Source organism: Leopardus geoffroyi, chromosome D1 (genome assembly GCF_018350155.1).
Source record: "Leopardus geoffroyi isolate Oge1 chromosome D1, O.geoffroyi_Oge1_pat1.0, whole genome shotgun sequence".
NCBI classification, from domain to species: domain Eukaryota; kingdom Metazoa; phylum Chordata; class Mammalia; order Carnivora; family Felidae; genus Leopardus; species Leopardus geoffroyi.
In genome coordinates this window covers 11,513,309-11,534,936 of record NC_059329.1, presented here as the reverse complement: position 1 = coordinate 11,534,936, position 21,628 = coordinate 11,513,309, and the positions used below count along the sequence as shown (strand labels likewise).

General features: G+C 41.1%; 1 protein-coding gene across 4 annotated transcripts in view; it reads left to right on the top strand.

Moving 5' to 3' along the window:
* TMPRSS5 (transmembrane serine protease 5) overlaps positions 1 to 19,811 on the top strand; it is a 92,000-nt gene extending 72,189 nt beyond the window's left edge. For all 4 annotated transcript variants that reach the window (XR_006713737.1, XM_045482851.1, XM_045482845.1 and 1 more), the window contains one exon: positions 19,428 to 19,811. Coding sequence is in view for 3 of the 4 variants with exons in the window: in XM_045482845.1 (XP_045338801.1) it covers positions 19,428 to 19,501 (74 nt within the window). In the remaining variant the exon portion in view is untranslated. The remainder of the gene's footprint in view (positions 1 to 19,427) is intronic.
* Positions 19,812 to 21,628: the final 1,817 nt, after the last annotated feature.

The window sequence follows — 21,628 nt, the reverse complement described above, 5'->3', positions numbered from 1 at the left end:
TTTTCTGCTTCCTACAGTTGGTGAAACCTTTTGAATCCTAGCTGCCAGCTCTTGTGGTAGAGTGGCCCGGGGCCTCCCCAGGGTTGCCCTGCTGGCCGGGTTTTGAGCAGGGAGGATGACTGTGGGCTGGCTCTGCAGCTCACAGGCCTGGATGAGAAGGGGTGGGTCACCCACTCCCCTGAGCACGGCTGGAAGATAAAACCCTGTTGATGCTCTGGTGAAGGCTAAGGTGATAAAATTTCAAAGCCAGCCCAAGAGGGAGGTAGGGAAGGTAGTCATAGGATGACAGCTATTTAAAGCAATTGATCCCTGGAATCCACAGTGCTGGCCTTGCCCCTGGACTTGTTCTTGAGGGTATCACACTGGCTCTGTTTTGGCCCCAGGCCCCTGCAGGCAGTGGGATTACCGTGTGCTTGGTTTTGAACTAAACCGTCTAGTGTTTGAGCTTGATGTCTGCTGGAAAAAATACCGCATGCAGGTTTCTCTCTCTCTCTCTCTCTCTCTCTTTTGTTTTTTTCAAATCCATTATGGATTTTATTGTGGCATGATGTGATTTGAATGCACACGAACCAGTGCCTTTGAATGAAAAATATAAGCTATCGTAGTGAAGGCTGTTGATTTGCGCTCTGTCTCTGTCCTTTTGGTTTGGTGTGCACACTGTACGTATATATATATATTTTTAATCAAGCATGATTAAGTATTTATTTTTGGTTGGGAACCATCTGCCACCTCTAACAGGGAAGGCATAGAAACCCACAGAAAGTTCTTTCTCATCATACTCACTTTCTGGCTGGTAATGGGATGTGATGGGTAAATAACAACATTTGCAGGCTTTTGTGGGGCTTTGCTGAGAATACTGAAGTACTCTGTGTGCCTTCGTGAAACGATCAGAAGGTTACTTACTGGTGAGGAAGCAGGAGCTGGATTAAGAAGTTGAGAATTCTGCTCTGATTCCTTCAGAGGGGAGGGGAGAACTCAGGGGTGGACGTAAGCCTAGCCTTTCGAGGGTCCTTTCAGGGCAGGAGAACAGGATGAGCGGGCTTGGGGTGAGAGGAGAAGCTGAGATGTCCCTGAGCAGGACAGTGAGGCCGAATGGGGGTCTTGCAAGAGAGACGGTGGTTTCTGGGCTGAACAACTTCAACTCTGTGGTTCGAATGGAGGGACCTTCAAGATCAAACTGTCTGCCTTTGCCCCCTCCATACCGAGGAGAAAATGGGACTGGAGAGTGGAAGTGAGAAGCAGGAAGTCACGCAGCTATGTAGTGAAGGGCAACAGGAAGCTGACCGAATCTTTGCCTGGTTGTGAGAGGGGTGGATGAGGGGTGGTTTCAAGGAAGCCTCAAAGAGCAGCATGGGTTTGGGGGAGAACAGCCAGGCAGGCGGAGGGGAGTAAAGCTTTCAGGATGAGGAAGTGTGTTGCTTCCTGTCAATATCCGAGCTTCTTAAGTTCTGAGGTTCTCTAGAAACGATAAGACGCCTTTCTGCTGGTGGTAACATGGAAAGTTAAGGAACTTTGCAGGGAAGAATAAAATGACTTCTCAAGATGGGCTCAAAGGGATACATTTAGAGCTAGGTTTATACAGATGACAGAAGGGGCGTCTCTTATTTTCATAATGTATGTCAGGAGGCTTAGGCAGTCGAATGGTGCCCCCCCCTCCCACCAAATACATCCATGTTCTAATCCCTGGAAACTGTCAGTTTGACCTTAGTTGGAAAAATGGCCTTTGCAGGTATGATTAAGTTGCCCCTGCTTTTCCACTGGTCTTTTTCTCTCCAAGAAGTGCTCAGAGAGCTCCGAGTGTGGGAAGGTAAGTACCTGTTGATGGCTCCTCCAGGCCCCAGATCCCTTTTCAAAATGAATGTAAAAAGACTCTAATAAATTTAACTTTAAGGTTTCATTTTAACATGCCAAAATTTTGATTCTGACAGGGAGTGACTCACTGAATTCTTCAAAGTGTTTGAGCCGTTTTCCATATTCAGTGGGCCCAGATGCTGGATGGCTGTTTCAGTAAAACGAGCTGACGTCCTAAGAGCAAAGGCCCATGGGTCCCTACCTTCCTTGTCGAAGCCCCCTACAATGACCGCTGGGAAATGCAGTGATTTTGCAAAATGGAGCTTATTCAACATGCTGAGAAAGGGGATTATCATGTTGGCAGCATCTCAGTAGTAGCTGAAAAGGGGGAAGTTCCTGAGCTCTTGTGATAGGGTGTTTTTAGGGGAGAAGTTAGTAAGTGAGGTCTGGACAAGGATTGGTCAGAATTTGCAAACGGATGAACGGTCAGTGGTCTTGTCTCTAGAACCTGAGTTTATATGGAATTACTGTTAAATCATTTTCATCATGGAGCCCGTGGGTGTGTAGGAGCTGGCATTACATTATTTTGATCTTAGGTTGTATAGCAAAGCATGGTTTCATACAATTGATCTCTTTTGCAAATTCTAGTACAGTTTTGCTATTCATGGATTCAGTTTTATTTTTGCCCTCTGAAGACAGGAGAATATGATTTCTTAAGAGCTGCTACTTCTTTGATTCAGTCCAGGAGGAGATCCCTGATGGAGGCTAGAAGGGATACATGTTCCCAATGGAAGCTTCCCATTTTCTGCCTCCTCAGGCTCTACCTGAGATCATCTGAATCTTCTTGCTGAATTAGGGACCTCCAAGGACCTGGCTCCCACCACTCACCAGCCCCTGCCATCACTCCCCTCTTCCAGGGCCACCACCCACCCTCTCTCACCATCACCCATCACCCCCCCACCCCCACTCCCCTCCCGTCTACATCACCATCTCACCATCACAACCAGAGCCACTTTTTAAGCAAACACTGGATTCCAGGACCTGGGCTGCGTGGGGTTGGTAACCATCATTCTGTTCAATCGCCACTGCAGCTTTTATTATGGATTAGTGGTTCTTGAGCAGAAAGATATTGATGGATCCCAGCCTAGAAGTACTGAGACGGAAGCTCTTGGATGAGAGCTCAGGAATCTGTATTTTAAAAATATTCCATAGATGATTTTGGTGCATACACAGCATTCAAGAACCACAGTTGTAAACAATATTTTCCCTGGGCCGATGGACAGGGGATGAAGAAACGATTCCCCCTGTGATCCCAGGAATTGCTATATCTGAGATGAGTTTGGGAAGTAGTCTTACAGGTCAAGGAAAAAGAATGGCTTCTGTTTAGCCACCTATTGTTTATCTCATTTTATGGAGGAGGAAACTCAAGTCCAGAAAGGTTAAGTAAATTGCCTAAGCTCACACAGCTCTCAAGGGCTGAGCTAGGATTCAGGGGCCGATCTGCCTGATGCCAGGTGCTGGGCTCTTTCCTGAACACTTTCCAACTGTCTTCAGGAAGCTTCTCTCAGCCTGGCCTAGGCACTCGTCTAACAGACAAGCCCCTCACGTTCCCGCTTCTCCACCAGTGGAAACGTAGCTTCCCAACCCAAAACGACCTCTCTGCTGCCCTACCCTTTACGGACAAAGCATCTCACCATCGACACCTTCCTTCCTCTTCTGCGGCCCCTTGCAATACTCTGTCCTTCTCCCTGGAACCCAGGTTTGAGACTTTAATATTTTGTCTCCTTGTTTACCTCTCTCCAGCTATCACTTCCTGTCTATCTTTCTTCCAACATATTTCTTGCCTGTCTTTCTTTAATTCCACTGCTATTGTACTTGTCCTCATGCTGTCTGAAACCTTGTACATCTCTGAAAGTGGCCTTAGTGACACCTCTAGTTTCTTTTCCATGCCATCTACTGTAAGATCATAGAAAATATACATGTTGATCTCTGCCTCTGGTTCCTGATATAGAGCCCCCCAAACCATGTAAATTCCTATGTGATAAGAGAAATAGGAACATCTTTTGCTATAATGAGGTGGCTCTGGGAGGCTGCTGGATGACTCCTGATCCTAAAATGCATCCAGCCCAAACTGCTCATCCCAGGCCCTCGTGAAGGGGGCTTGATTGAGTCTGCACGCTTATTAAAAAATCACAAATGATAACAAACCTGTTTTTGTTTTAAAATTACTGTACAAACAGGGGCACCTGGGCGGCTCAGTTGGCTAAGCATCTGACTTCGGCTCGGGTCATGATCTAGTGGTTTGTGAGTTTGAGCCCTGCATCAGCCCCTGTGCTGGCAGCTTGGAGCCTGGAGCCTGCTTCAGATTCTGTAACTCCCTCTCTCTCTGACCCTCCCCCACTCGTGCACTCTCTCTCCCCCTCTCAAAACTAAATAAACATTAAAATTTTTTTTTAATTGTTGTACAAACAGCTAAACAATTTTGACATCCACTTAATTTTACTCTTACTGAAACATTAACAGATTGCCTTCAACATAATGTCAGTGTTGATAAAAATCAAGTGAATTTGGACACAAACACTTGCTCTAATTTCATATAACATGAACATTTCTAATATTTATTTAGTTTCCTTTCTTAGAAATAAATTTCTTTCTACATAATTATGATTTTTGTAATGTTCAATATCCAACTCTCAAAAGTATCCTTTTATATGCGCTTTCTGCAATTTCAAAAATGGTTGCTTTTTACTTTATATTCCACTTGAGATAAGATTTCTAACTTAGCACAGTCATCTCCAGTTAAGTATATAAAATAGGCCCATTAATTCTAGCAACAAAGGTATAATCAGCTTTTAGGAAAAAAAGAATCTTTGGCTGTTTCAGGAAGCATATTACTACCCTCCCCCCAACCCTCGCAAATAATAACTTGTGTTACATTGACAATTCTGTAAATTTAGATGTGATTTTCATCTCCACTATAATTCAGAACTTTAATTTGCCAGTAGTGAAACTAGTTTATACACACAGTACGACTTTAAATATTATTTTCTTTTTTTTTTTTTTAATTTTTTTTTTTTAACGTTTATTTATTTTTGGGACAGAGAGAGACAGAGCATGAACGGGGGAGGGGCAGAGAGAGAGGGAGACACAGAATCGGAAACAGGCTCCAGGCTCTGAGCCATCAGCCCAGAGCCTGACGCGGGGCTCGAACTCACGGACCGCGAGATCGTGACCTGGCTGAAGTCGGACGCTTAACCGACTGCGCCACCCAGGTGCCCCTAAATATTATTTTCTGGCAAAAGGCCATTCTGTGTGTTAGAGTAACCCTGACTAATATATAAGCAATTACTTTTACTTACTCTTGTCTCAGATGTTCGGAAAATCTCGCCTTTTTGGCTTCTTGGGCTGGATCCCAGACAGCGTGATAGGTTAGTAGCACTCTCTAGCCACCCTAAGTAACGCTAGCCATTATATCAACCCTCAAATATCAGTGGCCCATCAACATAAAGTTTTATGTTGATGGGGTTGGGTTATGCTGTCGGATGTCTCCTTCCAAGTGGTGACTCAGGGGCCCAGCCAGTCTCCTTCTCTTTTGTGGTTCTGCCAGGCTCTCTGATGGAATTTGGTGTGGGATTTGCTGGGGGCCTGGAAGTGGCACACATCACTTTCTCCCGCACCCTATTGACCAAAACTCCATCACTTGGCCAGTCTATGACAAGGGGTCTGGGAAATGGTGAGGCACACATAGATTTGGGTGAGATCCACCAGCTTCTAAAATGGGGCTGCCACACACTATCAACAGTAGCTAAAGTATGAGAAGGACCCAAGTGTCCATCAACTGATGATAAAGAAGATGTGGTACATATGTACAGTGGAATATTACTCAGCAATTAAAAAGAAAGAAACCTTGCCATTCTCTTATCGGAGAAAGACAAGTATCACACGATTTCACTCATATGTGGAACTTAAGATACAAAACAGATGAGCATAGGGGAAGGGAAGCACAAATAAGATGAAAACAGGGAGACAAACCGTAAGAGACTGTTAAATACAGAGGTTGCTGGAAGGGTTATGGGTTGGGGGATGGGCTAAATGGGTGATGGGCATTAAGGAGGACGCTTGTTGGGATGAGCACTGGGTGTTATATGTAAGTGATGAATCACTAAATTCTATTCCTGAAATCATTATTACACTATATGTTAACTAACTTGGATTTAAATTTTTTAAAATGTGAAAAAAATAAAAATGGGGCTGCTATATTCACCCTCATAGAATCTGGATGCCTTGGGCACTAGGGTGGGAAGGTTTCACTTTCTGAGTCTTCATTAGAATATAGAACTCCCTGGAGATTCAAATAGGAGTCAGGAACCCTGAATTGCCTCTCTGGTCTGCAGCCCATGGTCCCAGATGAGGTCTACCTGTAGGTTTTTGCAAACTTAAAAACATTTTAATTACCTAACGCAAAACTCATGAACAGGAAGAATGGGAAGAACCGTAGGGCAAACATTTATGCTAAGAGACTTGGATCAATTAATACATTTACATTTAGTTGTTTACAGTTGACTGAATCAGTTATGTCATTTTGAACTCTTCAGGTTTAAACGCACTGAAGCTGTTCTCCAACTTCAGTGTGCGTAAGACTCACCTGTGTACCTTGTCCAAGTGTGGATCCCAATTTAGTCGGTTTGAGATCCTGTGTTTTTAGCAAGCTTCTAGGTCGTGCCCATGGTGCTGGTCTGAGGGGAACCCTGAGCAGTGAGGCACCGAAGTAGCACATAAAACAGGGCATTATCCCGACTCACTTTTGTGTCATGTTCAATATTAGTCCGTATGTGTGTGCTAACAGATACAACATAACCTAACATATAAAAATAAGTGCTCTGGAGTTAGTAAGACATGGGTGCGAATCCTGCCACTGTCATCTGTTGGCTTTGTGAACTTGAGTGAATGATTGAAGGCTCCAAGTCTTTGATTCCTCCTCTATGAAGAGCCGTGAACAATACCTGCATCCAATGATGCGAGGTTTAAAGGGAAGTCTTGGGTGAGTCTCTGGCACAGAGCTGGCAGTGAATGAGAGGAGGTTATTACTCTCCCCTCCCTTTTGGTATCAGCAAAGCAATCATGTGGCTGGCTTGCAGAAGAATTTCTGGTCCTGGCCCTAGATTAAAAAATAAAAACCCATTACGATGCCGAGCCCGGTGTGGCCTGGTCCTTTCAGACTTAGGCAACTGACTTGACTTCTCCCATCACCAGAACCCAGGATTCTGTCTTGAGTTCTGGGACTGATTTCATTTGAAGCATCCAGAACCTTTGTGCTTTGTCTCTTTCAGTCTGGGAGTCACATTTATCTTTCATGCACTGTATTTGACTGACCTCTGTGTCTCTGGGCACAGTCACTGGAGTCCCCAGTCTCTGGGACCACATGAAATAAGCTTACTGCTTTGTTTGCCAGATTCCACATGCTAACCCTGTGGGTTTATAATCTACTTGTCCAACTTTTTAAAAAGTCATTTTAAAATTTTTATTTATTTCATTTTTTATTAAAATTTTTTTTAGTGTTTATTTTTGAGACAGAGACAGAGTGTGAGCAGGGGAGGGGAAGAGAGAGAGGGAGACACAGAATCTGAAGCAGGCTCCAGGCTCTGAGCTGTCAGCACAGAGCCTGACCTGGGGCTCCAGCCCACGAACCACAACACCATGACATGAGCTGAAGTCGGACACTTAACCGATTGAGCTGTCCAGGTGCCCCTATTTAATTTTTTTTAGTTTACTTATTTATTTTTAGAGACAGCATGAGCAGGAGAAGGGTAGAGAGAGGGGGGAGAGAGAGAATCCCAAGTAGGCTCCACTCTGTCAGCATAGAAGCCAATGCAGAGCTTGTTCTCATGAACTGTGAGATCGTGACCTGAGCTGAAATCAAGAGTCGGACACTTAACTAACTGAGCCACCCAGGTGCCCCTCTGATTTTCCACTTTTAATAATGAATACTATTACATATAACGCATTCCATTTACATTTACTATGGGAAATTTCAAACACGTACAAAAGTGCAAGAGTGTAACAAGTAGCCACGTCCTCATCATCCTGTTTTACCAACAATTTACTTACAGCCCATCTCGTTTCATACCATCCCCACTCTTATCTCTCCATCCCTATGTTGTTTCCAGGCAAATCCTAGAGATCCTACCATGTTATTCATAAATATTCTGTTTGCATCTTTAAATGATGAGCGACTTATAAAAATAAGTGTAATACCATTACCTAAATTATGAATGATTCCTTAATATGACCAGGTATCCAGTTAGTTGTCAAATCAATCCTATTGTATCCTAATTTATTTATTTATTTTTATGGTTCTTTCAAATCAAGATCCAAATAAGGTCCATACCTCACAACTAGTTGATGTTTTTAAATCTCTCTTCACTGCTAGCTTTCTTCTTCCTGTTTTTCCCTTCTTTGCAATTTATCTGTTGTACTAACAGGGTGATTTGTTTGTGGAATTAGTTTCCTATTTTCATGATTTTGCTCATTGTGTGCTCATGGTATCATTTACCTTATCTCTTCCACCTGTATCTACCGAATTTAGTAGCTAAATATAAAGTATCAGATTATATATATGTGTATACACACACACACACATACACACACATTTTAAAGTAGGTTCCACACCCACTGTGGGGCTTGAACTCATGACCCTGAGATCAAGAGTCCCATGATCTACTGACTGAGCCAGCCATGTGCCCCCAGTGTCGATATTTTAAGAAAAAATCCATCCTAGGCAATGTTGTATACTTTTATCGAGAGGCATATAACATTTGTTAGCTGTTGTCTTGTATTGCTAGTGCTTATTGTATTGGTGGGTATTGCTTCGATCTGTCCTACAAAATAGAAGCATAATTCAAGCCATATAAGTAATTTAAAATTTTCTAGTAGTTATATTTAGAAAAAGTAAAAAGAAACAGGTAATATTAATCTTAATAATATATTTTATTTAGTCTAATATGTTTCAAATATTATCATTTCAACATGAAATCAATAGAAACATTACTAATGGATTATTTTACATTCTTTTTTTTATATGAAGTCTTTGAAATTCAGTGTGGATCTTACACTTAAAGCACATCTCAATTCGAACTTGCCACATTTCAAGTGCTCGGTAGCCACATGTGGCTACTGGCTACCATACTGGACAGAACTACTATGGGCTGGATCCGTTCTCCACTGGAGGATGCATATTCATGATATTCTAATTCTAGCATGCTGCCTTCATGTTTTAGCTGCCAGACACCTGAAAAAGAAAGTTACTCTCATCAATTATTTGCTTTTCTTGAGATAGTTCACAAAAAAAGGGGCAAGATAGATCTTGATTTTTTTGTTGTTATTTGCCAGTTTTCAGGTAATGGTTCCCTAGAATTCTCCAAAGATAACCATCCAATGAAGTTTTTTAAAAAATGTGACATTACAAACTCATGGATTTAAACATATTTGATGTGTTTATTTATTTATTTATTTAAAAAATTTTTTTTTCAACGTTTATTTATTTTTGGGACAGAGAGAGACAGAGCATGAACGGGGGAGGGGCAGAGAGAGAGGGAGACACAGAATTGGAAACAGGCCCCAGGCTCTGAGCCATCAGCCCAGAGCCCAACGCGGGGCTCGAACTCACGGACCGCGAGATCGTGACCTGGCTGAAGTCGGACGCTTAACCGACTGCGCCACCCAGGCGCCCCATATTTGATGTGTTTAAATAATTGTATTTATTCTTACTGATGCTCAGAGTGTTCCATCTTTCGCCCATAGGAGCCTCTTCAGGTTGGCTCCTGCATGTGGTTGTCTCTGATAGGTCTCTGGTAAGATAAGATCTTCTAAGCTCCTATTGCAAATTTCCTGTCTAAGACCTAGAATCAGCCATTTCTCCTTAGAGCCCTGGTTCATTTTAGGGGGAAATGACTATAAAGGTCATAGTCTAGTGCTAGGATTTGCTCCTTGCTCTAGGTTTAGCCATTGCTTTTGGTCTTTTCAATGGTCAAAGCTAGAAAATACATATAAAAAAATATCATTAGTTAATCCTGATACTTCCAGTGCAAATTCAGGACTGCAGGGGTTTTAATCTTTTTAGGACTTCGTGTTTTTTTTTTTTTTTTTTTAGAGCAGTTTTACGTTCACAGCAAAATTGAGGGCAAGGTGTAGAGATTTCCCATATACATCACTTACCCCACACATGCATAGCCTCCCCCATTATCAATATCCCTGACCAGAGAGTCACTTTGTTATAGTTGATTAACCTACAGTGATATATCAAAATTGGCGTTGTACCTTCTGTGGATTTGGACAAATGTATAATGACATATATCCATTATTATAGTATCATGTGGAGCATTTTCACTGCCCTGAAAAGTCTTCTGTACTCTGTCCCCGTCCCAACTTCTGGGTACCAGTGATTTTTTTTTTTAACCATATCCATAGTTTTGTCTTTTCCAGAACGTCATATAGTTGGAATCACACAGTATGTAACCTTGAGAATGGAGACTCCATCTGATTTTTGAACTTCTTTTCTAGACTTCTTTCCTTTCCCTACACTGTTGCCAGTTTCTGGACTAAGAAACAAGAGCCAGCTTTCGGGTATAGAGCTAATGTCTCTGTTTATTCCTGCTACTCTAATTTTACTGTGAGGATCCTGGCTTTGGAAGCATCTTGCTTTGGCTCCTGGCCATTATCTGCTGAGGTCACCTGAGAGGCCAGTGCTGTCATCATGGCCACCAGTCTGTAAGGGTCTATCCTGGGGCTCGTCCAAGCCCCAGCTCCAGGAGGCAAACTGCAGATGGTTCTTCTATTTTTAGATCCTGGGATGTTGCCCATGAATGAGCCAGTGACCTGGAAGAGCCAATTCTCCCTCCAGTCTATGTTTCTGACTCCCTCATTTCCCTTATTGTTTTACTAGAATTTCCTTCTGTCTGTGGGACTGGGATGAAATGACCCAGAGTTAACTGAGCTGCACCTTAGTGTGGGGACACACACCTTAAAATCCCAGGCACCTGCCAAGACTGTTCCTACCAAGACTGGTTTTAAGTATAACAGATCACACTTCTTGTTACATCAGGGATCCACGATTTTTGATCATGTTTTCCTTTGAGCACACACTCCAGTTTTTGCTTATGTATTTATTCATAAGTTCTCTACCTGTACATTTGTACTAATGTATATGTTATAAAGCCTATGGGAAATTTATAGGCTGAGAAAGTTGTGAAGAATGAGAAGGTCTCATATTCTTTTCTCATACTTCATAGATCTTCTGGCATATCCCATGGTGGAAATCACTGCTGCATGGGGAAAGTCACTACATAGTGGAATGAGGAAATGTTCTAGGGAGACTTTGTTTTGAGCTGTAATGCCAGCTATTGTTGGCATTATGAGGAATAATGGAAACGTTTTTGCTGGCCAAAGTATTTTCTCTTCCCCAATAGATAGCAATATCTTAAAACCCTCTATTAGAGAAGTGATAACCTTTGGGTTAAGCATTGCCTTCTCTCTGAGGGCTCTTAAAACACAAATCCTCATGAGAGAAGTTGGCAGAAGGAGCATTTTACATCTCCAGGTCTTTGGGTTGGTGCCTAAATCCTTGCTTTCCTCGGAGTCCTGGATGCCAGACATTGTGCCTGGCACATAGGAAGAGCTCAAGAAGTATTTGTTGTGTGAGTGAGTGAGTGAGGAAAGGGCACAGCAAGGAAAGACCAAAAAAGGCAAGAAGGAAAAAGGGTACTGGAAGATAGAGCACAGTTGAGTTTCCTCCTCTTCCTAATTTTGCTCCGGCTGGCTGGAGCCGTCACTCAGCACAGAGGGGTTCCTCTCAGTACAGGGCTTCTCTTTCCCCAAGATTCTGTTTATCAGGGTGGCAGGGGAGCCTGGGTCCCTTCAGGTTTGAGAATGGACCCTCCACCATACAGACATCTGGAAAGAGGTCCCTCCTGCCTTTCCAATAAGCTTAGCAAAGTCTCTGTTCCATTTCTTACCACTTCAGTCTGTTCTGAGAGCATCTGTCTGTCTACAGACTCAGGGGGTAACTGTGGAACCAAAGAGGGATCTGCCCACTTTGGTATCTCGAGAACATTTCTTTTGGGTAAAAGAAGGAGGCTTCTTTCTCCAGAGAAGAGATGCATGGTGAAATGGCTTCTACTCATCTAGTTAGCCTTTTTGATTGTTTCTTTTTTAACCCCTTCCCCCCAAACCAGAAGAGGCTTTTGACAGATTGGATTAAGATGATAGAGGGGAGCCTGAGTGGCTCAGTCGGTTAAGCGTCCGACTTCAACTCAGGTCATGAGCTCATGGTCCGTGAGTTTGAGCCCTGGGTTGGGCTCTGTGCTGACAGCTCTGAAGCAGGAGCCCGCTCCAGATTCTGTGTCTCCGTCTTTTTCTGCCCCTCCCTGCTCATGCTCATGCTCTGTCTCTCTCTCTCAAAAATAAACATTATAAAAAATTTAAAAAATGACAGACTGAGCCAGAGTATCTTTTCCCTTTGTTCTCTAGAGTTTCAGTGCACACCTAGTTTCAAAGGTACATGTGATGTGTAAGTACAGGTATACATGAGCGCATCTCCAGAAACAGCACAATTTTTGAACTTTGATAAATTTATAGATCTACTTGGCAAAAATGGACATATTTGCCATATCGAACTTCCACATTCAGGAAAATGGTATGGTCTTCTTTAACATCTTCCAGCCATGTTGTACACTTATCATCATGTAGACCAGCTGAATTTTTATTTGTCTAATCCTAGGGATTTTATATTTTCTTTTACTGTTGTGTATTGGTTATTTTTTCTGCTGTATTTTTTACGGTAGTAAAATATACATAATGTAAAATTTACCATTTTAACAATTTTTAAGTGTACAATTCGGTGGCATGAAGTCCATTCGTAAGGCTGTGTAATCATCGCCACTGTCCATTTCCAGAAACTTTTCATCATCCCAAATAGACACTGTGTACCCGTTAAACAGTAATTCCCCAACCCCTCCTCCCCCTCACCCCTGGTAACCTCTGGTCTACTTTCTCTCTCTCTCTGTTTGCCTATTTCAGGAACCTCCTATGAGTGGAATTATACAGTATTTGTCGTTTTGTGACTGACTTATTTCATTTAAGCATAATGCCTTCAGGATTCATCCATGCTGTAGCATGTTTCAGGATTTCCTTCCATTTTATGGCTGAGCAATATTCCATTGTATGTATGTATCATATTTATTTAGTCGTTTGTGATATATGTTTGGGTTGTTTCTACCTTTTTTTTTTTTAAAGCTTATTTATTTATTTTGAGATAGAAAGAGAACATAAGCAGGGGAGGGGCAGAGGGAGAGGGAGAGAGGGAGAATCCCAAGCAGGCTCTGCACTGTCAGTAAAGATCCCAATGCAGGGCTTGAACCCGCGAACTGTGAGATCATGACTTGAGCCAAAATCAAGAGTCAGACACTCGACCGACTGAACCACCCAGGAACATGTGATTGTTTCTACCTCTTGACTGTTGTGAATAATTCTGCAGTAAACATGGGTGTACAAGTATCTGTTCGCTCAGTTCTCTTGGGTAAATACCTAGAAGTGGAATGGCTGGATCAGATGGTAATACTATATTTTACTTTTTGAAGAAATGCCAAAATGTTTTCCACAGTGGCTGCACCATTTTACATTTCCAACAGCAATGCATCAGGGCTCCAGTTCTCCACATTCCTGCCAAAACACCTTGTTTTCTGGTGTTTTTATGATAGACATCCTAGTAGGTGACAAGTGACATCTCTTTGTGGTTTTGTTTGCTCTTCCCTAATGACCAGTGGTTTGGAGTACTGTATTTTTAAGTTGATTTTTGCTAGATGACATCCTTATTTTTCCAATAAATTGTAGAAGTATTTGTCAAGTTCCTCCAAAAATTCAGCTTACGTTCTAATTGGATTGCATTGCTTTTATAGATTAATTTGGGGGAAAAGAGAGCTCTCCATTTAGTTGTCTTCTTTATATCTTTTAAACAAGCTTTAAACACTAATAGTATTTTAAATTTATGCCTTTAGAAGAATGTGCATTCTTTATTAGCTTATTTCCTGATTATGTTATCGATTTTGTCACTGTTGTGAATCATGTCTTTTTTTGTTTCTATTTCTAGATAGTTATTATAGATCCGCAGAAATGCTTCTGATCTTTGGAGACTGTTTTTTTTATCCAGCCTCCTTGCTGAATTTTACAGTTTGGCATTCCTCATAGAGAGCATATAATTTGCAAATGATAGCAGTTTCATCACTTCCCATTGGGTTCTTACAACTTCTTTTTTTTAATTAAAAAAATTTTTCATGTTTATTTATTTTTGAGAGAGGGAGAGAGGCAGAGAGGGAGGGAGACACAGAATCCGAAGCAGGCTCCAGTCTTTGAGCTGTCAGCACAGAGCCTGATGTGGCTCTTGAACTCACAAACTGTGAGATCATGACCTGAGCCAAAGTCAGACACTTAACCGACCGAGTCACTCAGGCACCCCTGAATTCTTACAACTTATTGTTGTTGTGCTGTTGTTATTAGTATGACAAGTCTTGGCCAGGATACCCAGAAATGGTGATAATGAACACCATGTCTAATCTAATCTTCTCTATTCAGTATGATATGTGCTGTATATTTGGGGCATAAGTCTTTTATTAAGTTAAGGGAATTCCCTTTTATTTATTCTGAGGGTTTCTATGATAAGTATATGTAGAATTCTGATCAAATTAAAAAAAATATTTTGAAATCATTTAGTGTTTTTCCTTTAGTCTAGGATGTCGATCATATCCAGTGATTTCTGGTGTCAAATGATCTTTACATTACTGGGATAAACCTAATTTAATTATGACCTATTACTTTTTATATTTTGTTGACTTTGGTTGGCTTATATTTTATTTAAGATCTGGGGTATCTGTAAGTGAAAAAGAGCCATTCTCTTATTTCTTCCTTTTTTATTAGGGTTTGGAATTAATCTAATACTAGTCTAATAGAACGAGCTGGGTAGCTTTTTCTTTTTCTCTACTTTCTGAAGCAAATTGTTCCAGATGTTTTTTGAGCTCTCATCTGTAAAACCAACTGCCTGAGGCCATGTTTCCCCCTTGTGATAGGGGTATGTGTCCCTTTTTTGTTGTTATTAATCATTTCAGTTTCTTTTCTTTTCTTTTCTTTTCTTTTCTTTTCTTTTCTTTTTTCTTTTCTTTTCTTTTCTTTTCTTTTCTTTTCTTTTCTTTTTAATGTTTATTCAGTTTTGAGAGGCAGAGAGCAAGCAGGGGTGGGGCAGAGAGAGAGAGGGAGACACACAATCCGAAGCAGGCCCCAGGCTTTGAGCTGTCAGCACAGAGCCTGACACGGGGCTCAAACTCATAAGCTGTGAGATCATGACCTGAGCCGAAGACACCTAACTGACTGAGCCACCCAGGCACCCCAATCATTTCAATTTCTTTATTGGTTGCCAATTTGTTCAAATTTCCTAATTTTTCTTGGGTCAGTTTTATATTTTATACTTTTTCTATAAATTTTAAATATTTTAATGTTTTAAATATATTTTATCTTTGCTTTTATTTTACTAGTGAATAGCTATCCGGAATGCTCTTTTATATGATTATTTTGATCTCTTTGGTGTCTATAAGTATTTTCCCTTTTTTGATTCTGAATTTTGTATATCTGCATCTATTTTCACGTTTATCAGTTCCTGATGGAGGTTAGTACATCTTAGCAATCTTTCCAAAAGTCCAGATTCTGGCTTGGTTTTTACTTACTTTGTAGTTGCTTCTGCTTTGGTCCAGTTGTTTATTGAATTCTGCCCTTACTTTTTCTCTTTCTTCTTTTTTTTATATTTGTTCTATTGTTCATTCCCTAAATTCTTGAGTTAAAACCTTAGCTCCTTAGAGCGCTGGGTGTCATATGTAAGTGATTAATAACTAAATTTTACTCCTGAAGCCAATACTACACCATACGTTAATTAATCTTGGAAGGAAAAAAGCCTACAACCTTAGCTCATTTTTAATTGTTATTTTTTTCTGATAAATACGTTCAGAGCCATAAATTTTATTCTTCAGGCTGTTTTAGCTGTCTCTTAAATTCTGTCATGTACTTTTCCCATTATCATTCATTTCCAAGTATTTTATAATTTCCTCTATATTTTCTTATTAACCCAAGGGTTATTGAGTATCATGCCATTTACTCTCCAGATGTAAAGGCCTTAAAGGTATTAAAGTGATAGCTTATCACTTTCATCCATTGTGCTCAGATAATAATGTGTATAATGTTGATTTTTGGTACCTGTGTTGAGTCTCTCTTTCTGATCTGCTAAATGGTAAATTGTTTAAATGTTCAGTGTGTGCTCAAAAAATGTGTTTTTCCCACTTGTTAGTCAGTTTTTTTAAGTTATTCTCCCTTCCCATATAATTATTATTTCAAGTGTGTGAATCATGTCATTTGAATATCCTCTGTCATCCCTTATTATTTGTCTGCTCATTTTCTTAGTTTCTTAGATGGTTGTACAAAAGTTTCTAATACAGGGGTGCCCGGGTGACTCAGTAGGTTGAGCACCCGACTTTGACTCAGGTCATGATCTCACAGTTTGTGAGTTCGAGCTGTGCACTGGGCTGGACACTGTCAGCATGGAGCCTGCTTGGGATCCTCTGTACCTCTCTCTGCCCCTCCCCCACTGACGATCTCTGTCTTTCTAAAAAATAACCAAACATTTTTAAAAGTTTCTGGGGGCGCCTGGGTGGCTCAGTTGGTTAAGCGGCCGACTTCGGCTCAGGTCATGATCTTGCGGTCCGTGAGTTCGAGCCCTGCGTCGGGCTCTGTGCTGACAGCTCAGAGCCTGGAGCCTGTTTCAGATTCTGTGTCTCCCTCTCTCTGACCCTCCCCCGTTCATGCTTTGTCTCTCTCTGTCTCAAAAATAAATAAAACGTTAAAAAAAATTAAAAAAAAAAAGTTTCTGAAATAATTTCTATATGTTTCTCTCTGTAGTTACGCTATTGCGTCTTATATCTTGAAGCTGTTTTTTAAAGGCATGTATGTTCAAAATCGTTACAGCTTTCTGATTTTGTTTTCCTTAAAAAACATCCCTCTTTATGATTTATTTTTGCTTTGAATTCAGTTTTATTTGACACTCAATTCACTCTCCTGTTTTATTTGGCTCAAAATTACTGCATATCCCCTTTCCATCCTTTTATTTGTAGCTTTCCTGTCACCTTGTATTTTATGAATATTCCTTTGAGAAAACATTGCCAATTATTATTTTTCGAAAGAGAAAAACCTTCCAGTCTGTGAATCTCTGTCTTCTGATTGGCGAGTTTCATCCATTACAAATTGTATTCGTTTCCTAAGGTCGCCATTTACAAAATACCACAAACTGGGTTCTTAAAACAACAGAAATCCGGGTGCGAGGGTGGCTCAGTCAGTTAAGCCTCGACTCTTGGTTTTGGCTCAGATCATGATCTCCTGGTTTCCTGAGTTCAAGTCCCGCACCGCACTCTGCTCTGAGACTATGGAGACTGCTTGGGATTCTCTGTCTCCCTCTCTCTCTCTGCCCCTCCCCAACTCACACTCTCACTGTCTCTCTCAAAATAAATAAATAAACTTAAAAAAAAAAAAACCACTTTATAAAAAGAAATGTACTGTTTTGTGGTTCTGGTGGCCAGAGGCCTGGAATCAAGGTGTCAGAAGAGCCATGCTGCCTCTGAAAACTGCAGGAGAATCCTTTTCCATCTCTTCCTAGGCATTCTTGGCTTGCTGCTGGAGAATTCCAATCTCTGCCTTTGTTGTCACATGGCCTTCTCCCTGCGTCTCTGTCTTCTTGTGGCCAGCTTTTTCTTAGGACACCAGTTATATTGAGTTAGGCTCCCACCCTGCTCCAGTATGACCTCATCTTAATTTGGCTGGTTACGTCTGAGACAACCCTATTTCCAAATAAGGTTACGTTCTGAGGTACTGGGGTTTAAAAGTCCAATGTGTCTTTTTTGTGGGGACACAATTCAATCCAGAACACAAATTATGTAGTTGATATTATATTGGTGTTTATTTCACTCCTCTTATTTCTAATTTATACTTACTGTATTTTACTTTTCTTTGCTTTTTTTCCCTTTCATGTCTTTCATCAGATACAGTTTTCTTCTGCCTGTTCGAAAACCTTGACTTCTATTTTTACTCATTTTGATGGTTATATTAAGCTTATTAAAAATCATGTATGTGTTTATTTTTTTCTCATAGGTTCTCTATCAGTGTTTATATGTTTCTCTATAACAAAATAAGTATATGCTCACTTTGCACTTGGCTCCCTTTGCAAAGAACTATTTTTCATCCACTGCTCATTTGTTGTGTTAGTGTTGCCCAGAGTTTATTTCTGGGTGGTTATGAATACTTTTGATAGTCTCTCTTTCTCTCTCAGTCTCACTCTCTTTTTCTCTCTCCATCTCTTAATTTTTAGCTCTAGCTCTCCTTCTCCCTCTACTTTTTAATACAGAATTAACTTTTTTAAGTTATTTATTGATTCTCATTTCATTTTTATCTCATAGTAGTGTCATGGATTCATTTCTTTTCCAATTAGAACACATTCGCTAAGAGAGAATTTTGTTTGAAAGAGACTTTCATGTATTAGCTTCTTTGGGCCTTTTATGCCCGAGATTATTTTTATGGCATATTTAAATCTTTGTTTTTGTTCAAGGTAGATCCTTGGTTTGAAGTTCATTAACACTTTGAAAAGAATACATGTCTGTCTTTTGGCCTGTGTTGTAACTATTGAACAGAAATTGGATGTCTATCAGATTCTCATTCCTTCATGAAGGACCATCTCCTTTTCTTTGGCAGCCTTTAGAGTTTTGCCTTTGTCTCCATGTTTTTAAATGTTCTTGTAATGTGTCTAGGCGTGAGTTTTCTCATGTCTTTCTGATTAGACACCCCATGAGCCCATGTAGCTTTTCATCTTTTTTTTAATCTCGGAAAATGCTTAGCTATTTTTTTTCTTTGACGCATTCCTTTTTAAAATTTCTTTCTTTCTTTTCTTCAAGACTTCCTAGTATACAGGTGATAACACCTACATTTTATTAGCTTATTTTTCTATTTATTAGCTTCTAATTCTATATATTTCTTTTTTTAAAATTATTTTTAATGTTTATTCTTGACAGAGAGAGAACCAGAGCATGAGCAGGGGAGAGGCAGAGAGAGAGAGGGAAACACAGAATCCAAAGCAGGCTCCAGGTTCCAAGCTGTCAGCACAGAGCCCAATGCAGGGCTTGAACCCATGGACCGTGAGATCATGACCTGAGCCGAAGTCGGCTTAACCGAATCAGCCACCCAGGCGCCCCTCTGTTATATCTTTCTTATTCCCGGTGTTATTCTGGAGAAGACATCAACCTGATCACCTTGCTCACTTGTCTATGTTCCAGTGGAATCCATTTTTATTGTTTACATCATCTATTGAATGCTTTGTTTCAATGATTAAATTTTTTGTATCTGGTGTTTCTATTTGATTCTTTTTAATAACTGCTTTGTTTTGCTTCATCTTACCATTGCCTTCTCTTATTTATTATACCTATTTTGCATTATTGATCAGTTTGTGCCATTGGTTCTAATTTATCCTGTATTGATTGTGCAGTTTGTTGTCTTTCTTTTTACAGTGATGCTTCTCAGGTGGCTGGTGGATTTTGCCTGTGAGTTCATTTTCCCCTGGGATGTCAGAATCTTGGCTTGAATTGTGACAGGGGAGGAGACCAAGACCCACACCTCACTGTGAGCTGCTCCATTCTGAGTGAAGAAGGGAGCCGGACAACGAGAGGCGCACACAGCCTGGGCTTGCTCTCCCCACATTTGCCTCTAGACATAGCAATCCTGCCTGAGTTTCTAGCTGGCCTGTCCTATGGTTTTGGGACTTGAGACCATAACATCACCTCTTAGCTGAATTTCCACCCTGCCAGCTTTTGGCTGCTCCACAGAGTTTGGACTCACCTGCCCCCATAATTGCTTGAGCCAATTTACAAAAAATAAATCAATCTCTCTCTCTCTCTCTTTCTTTCTCTATTTCATTGTATAAAATATAATGTTATACATGTATATATTTGGTTCTATTTCCTTGGAGAACCCTGGCTGATACTGTGATCTTATTTGGAAATAGAGTTTTGCAGGTGTAACCAAGTTAAGACAAAGTCATTAATGTGCGCCCTAATCCAATATGCTTGGTGTCCTTATAAAAAGAGGAAACTGCCACAGCCTGTGAAGACAGAGACACACAGGGAGATGTCACACACAGTGACGGTGGAAGCAGAGAGTAGAGATATGGGGCTGCCGGCCAAGGACACCAAGGTGGCCATTCACCAACAGAAGCTGGAAGAGGCAAGGAAGGATTCCACCCAGAGTCTCAGAGGGAGCTTGGCCCTGCTGACACCTTCATTTCGGACTTCTGTCTTCCAGAACTGTGAGAGAATGCATATTGGTTCTTTTAAGCCACCCAGTTTGTGGTACTCATCCCAGCGTCCTAAGGAAACGACCACCACCCCACACATAAACATTCATTCCAGAGGAATTAAACAGATAACCCATACACTTATTTTAACGACAGAGACTAATATCTAAAATGTAGATTACTGTCTAGATGCAGGCTAACTGGCTCACTTGGCAGATATCATCACTGTCTCTGTGTTGCATGGAGCCAGCCAGAGTCAGAGTCAAGATGTAAACCCATGAAGTCAACAGGAGAAAGAAAATGTTGGCAAAGGGAGGGGCTTTTCTCTGAAAGATACAAACCCAAGAGCCAAAAGCAAGAGAGGTCTTTTGCTTAACTACATGAAGACTCAACAGTTCAGTATGTCCAAGGCATCATAAACAAAGTTAGGACAAAGGACAGGTAAAAAGTACTTTCAGTATGTTTAATAGACAAAGGTGCTCTTTGTTTTGTTAACGAGGTGACTTTTGAAAGGCACCCAAAGCGGGGTATGGGGGTGTATGGGGGTGGGGAGAGGGGGTAGGAGATGGAGGGGCTTGCTGCCAGGAGAACCAACTATGTGATTAGAGGGAAGGAACTTTAAATTCCACCTCCTGACCTACGGGAGGGGAGGGAGGGGGGAGCAGCTGGAGGTTGACTTAGTTGCCAATGGCCAAAGATTTAACCAATTTTGCCTGTGTAATAAAGCCTCCATTGAAAACCTGAAAGGATAGGGTTCAGAGAGCTTCTGGGTGGTGAAAAGGCAGAGATTCAGGGAGAAGAGTGCACTCAGAGAGCATGGAAGCTCCACCCCTTTCCCCATGCCTTTCCCTAAGCATCTCTTCTGTCTGGCTGTTCCTGAGTTATACCCTTTTATAATAAACTGGTAATCTAGTAAGTAAACTGTTTCTCTCAGTTTGTGAGCTGCTCTAAAAGTTAATTGAATCCTAGAAGGGGGTCATGGGGACCTCTGATTTATAGCCGATTGATCAGAAGCACAGGCGACAGACAGCCTGAACTTGCAGATGATGTCTGAAGTTGGGGTGTGTGTGTGCAGCCTTGTAGGACTGAGCCCTTAGCCTATAAACCAAGAAGGGGGTTGTTAGAAGCTCTATTTTGTAGCCTGCTGATCACCTGCAGCAGAGGGCTGACCTGTGGGACCGAGCTCTTAACCTATGGGACCTGATGCCATCTCTGGGTAGATAGTATCAGAATTGAGTTGAAAGGTAGGGAGCCCCACTGGGGTCAGAGAAATTGCCAGGTGTCTGGGGTGCTCCTCAATTCTGAATTAATGAACAGAATTTACTGAATGCATATATTTTGTTTTCTGGAAAGCTGGTTTTAAAAAATTTGCCAGCACGTTTTAGGACAGCATGCCTATCGATTTAATTATAATGTTAA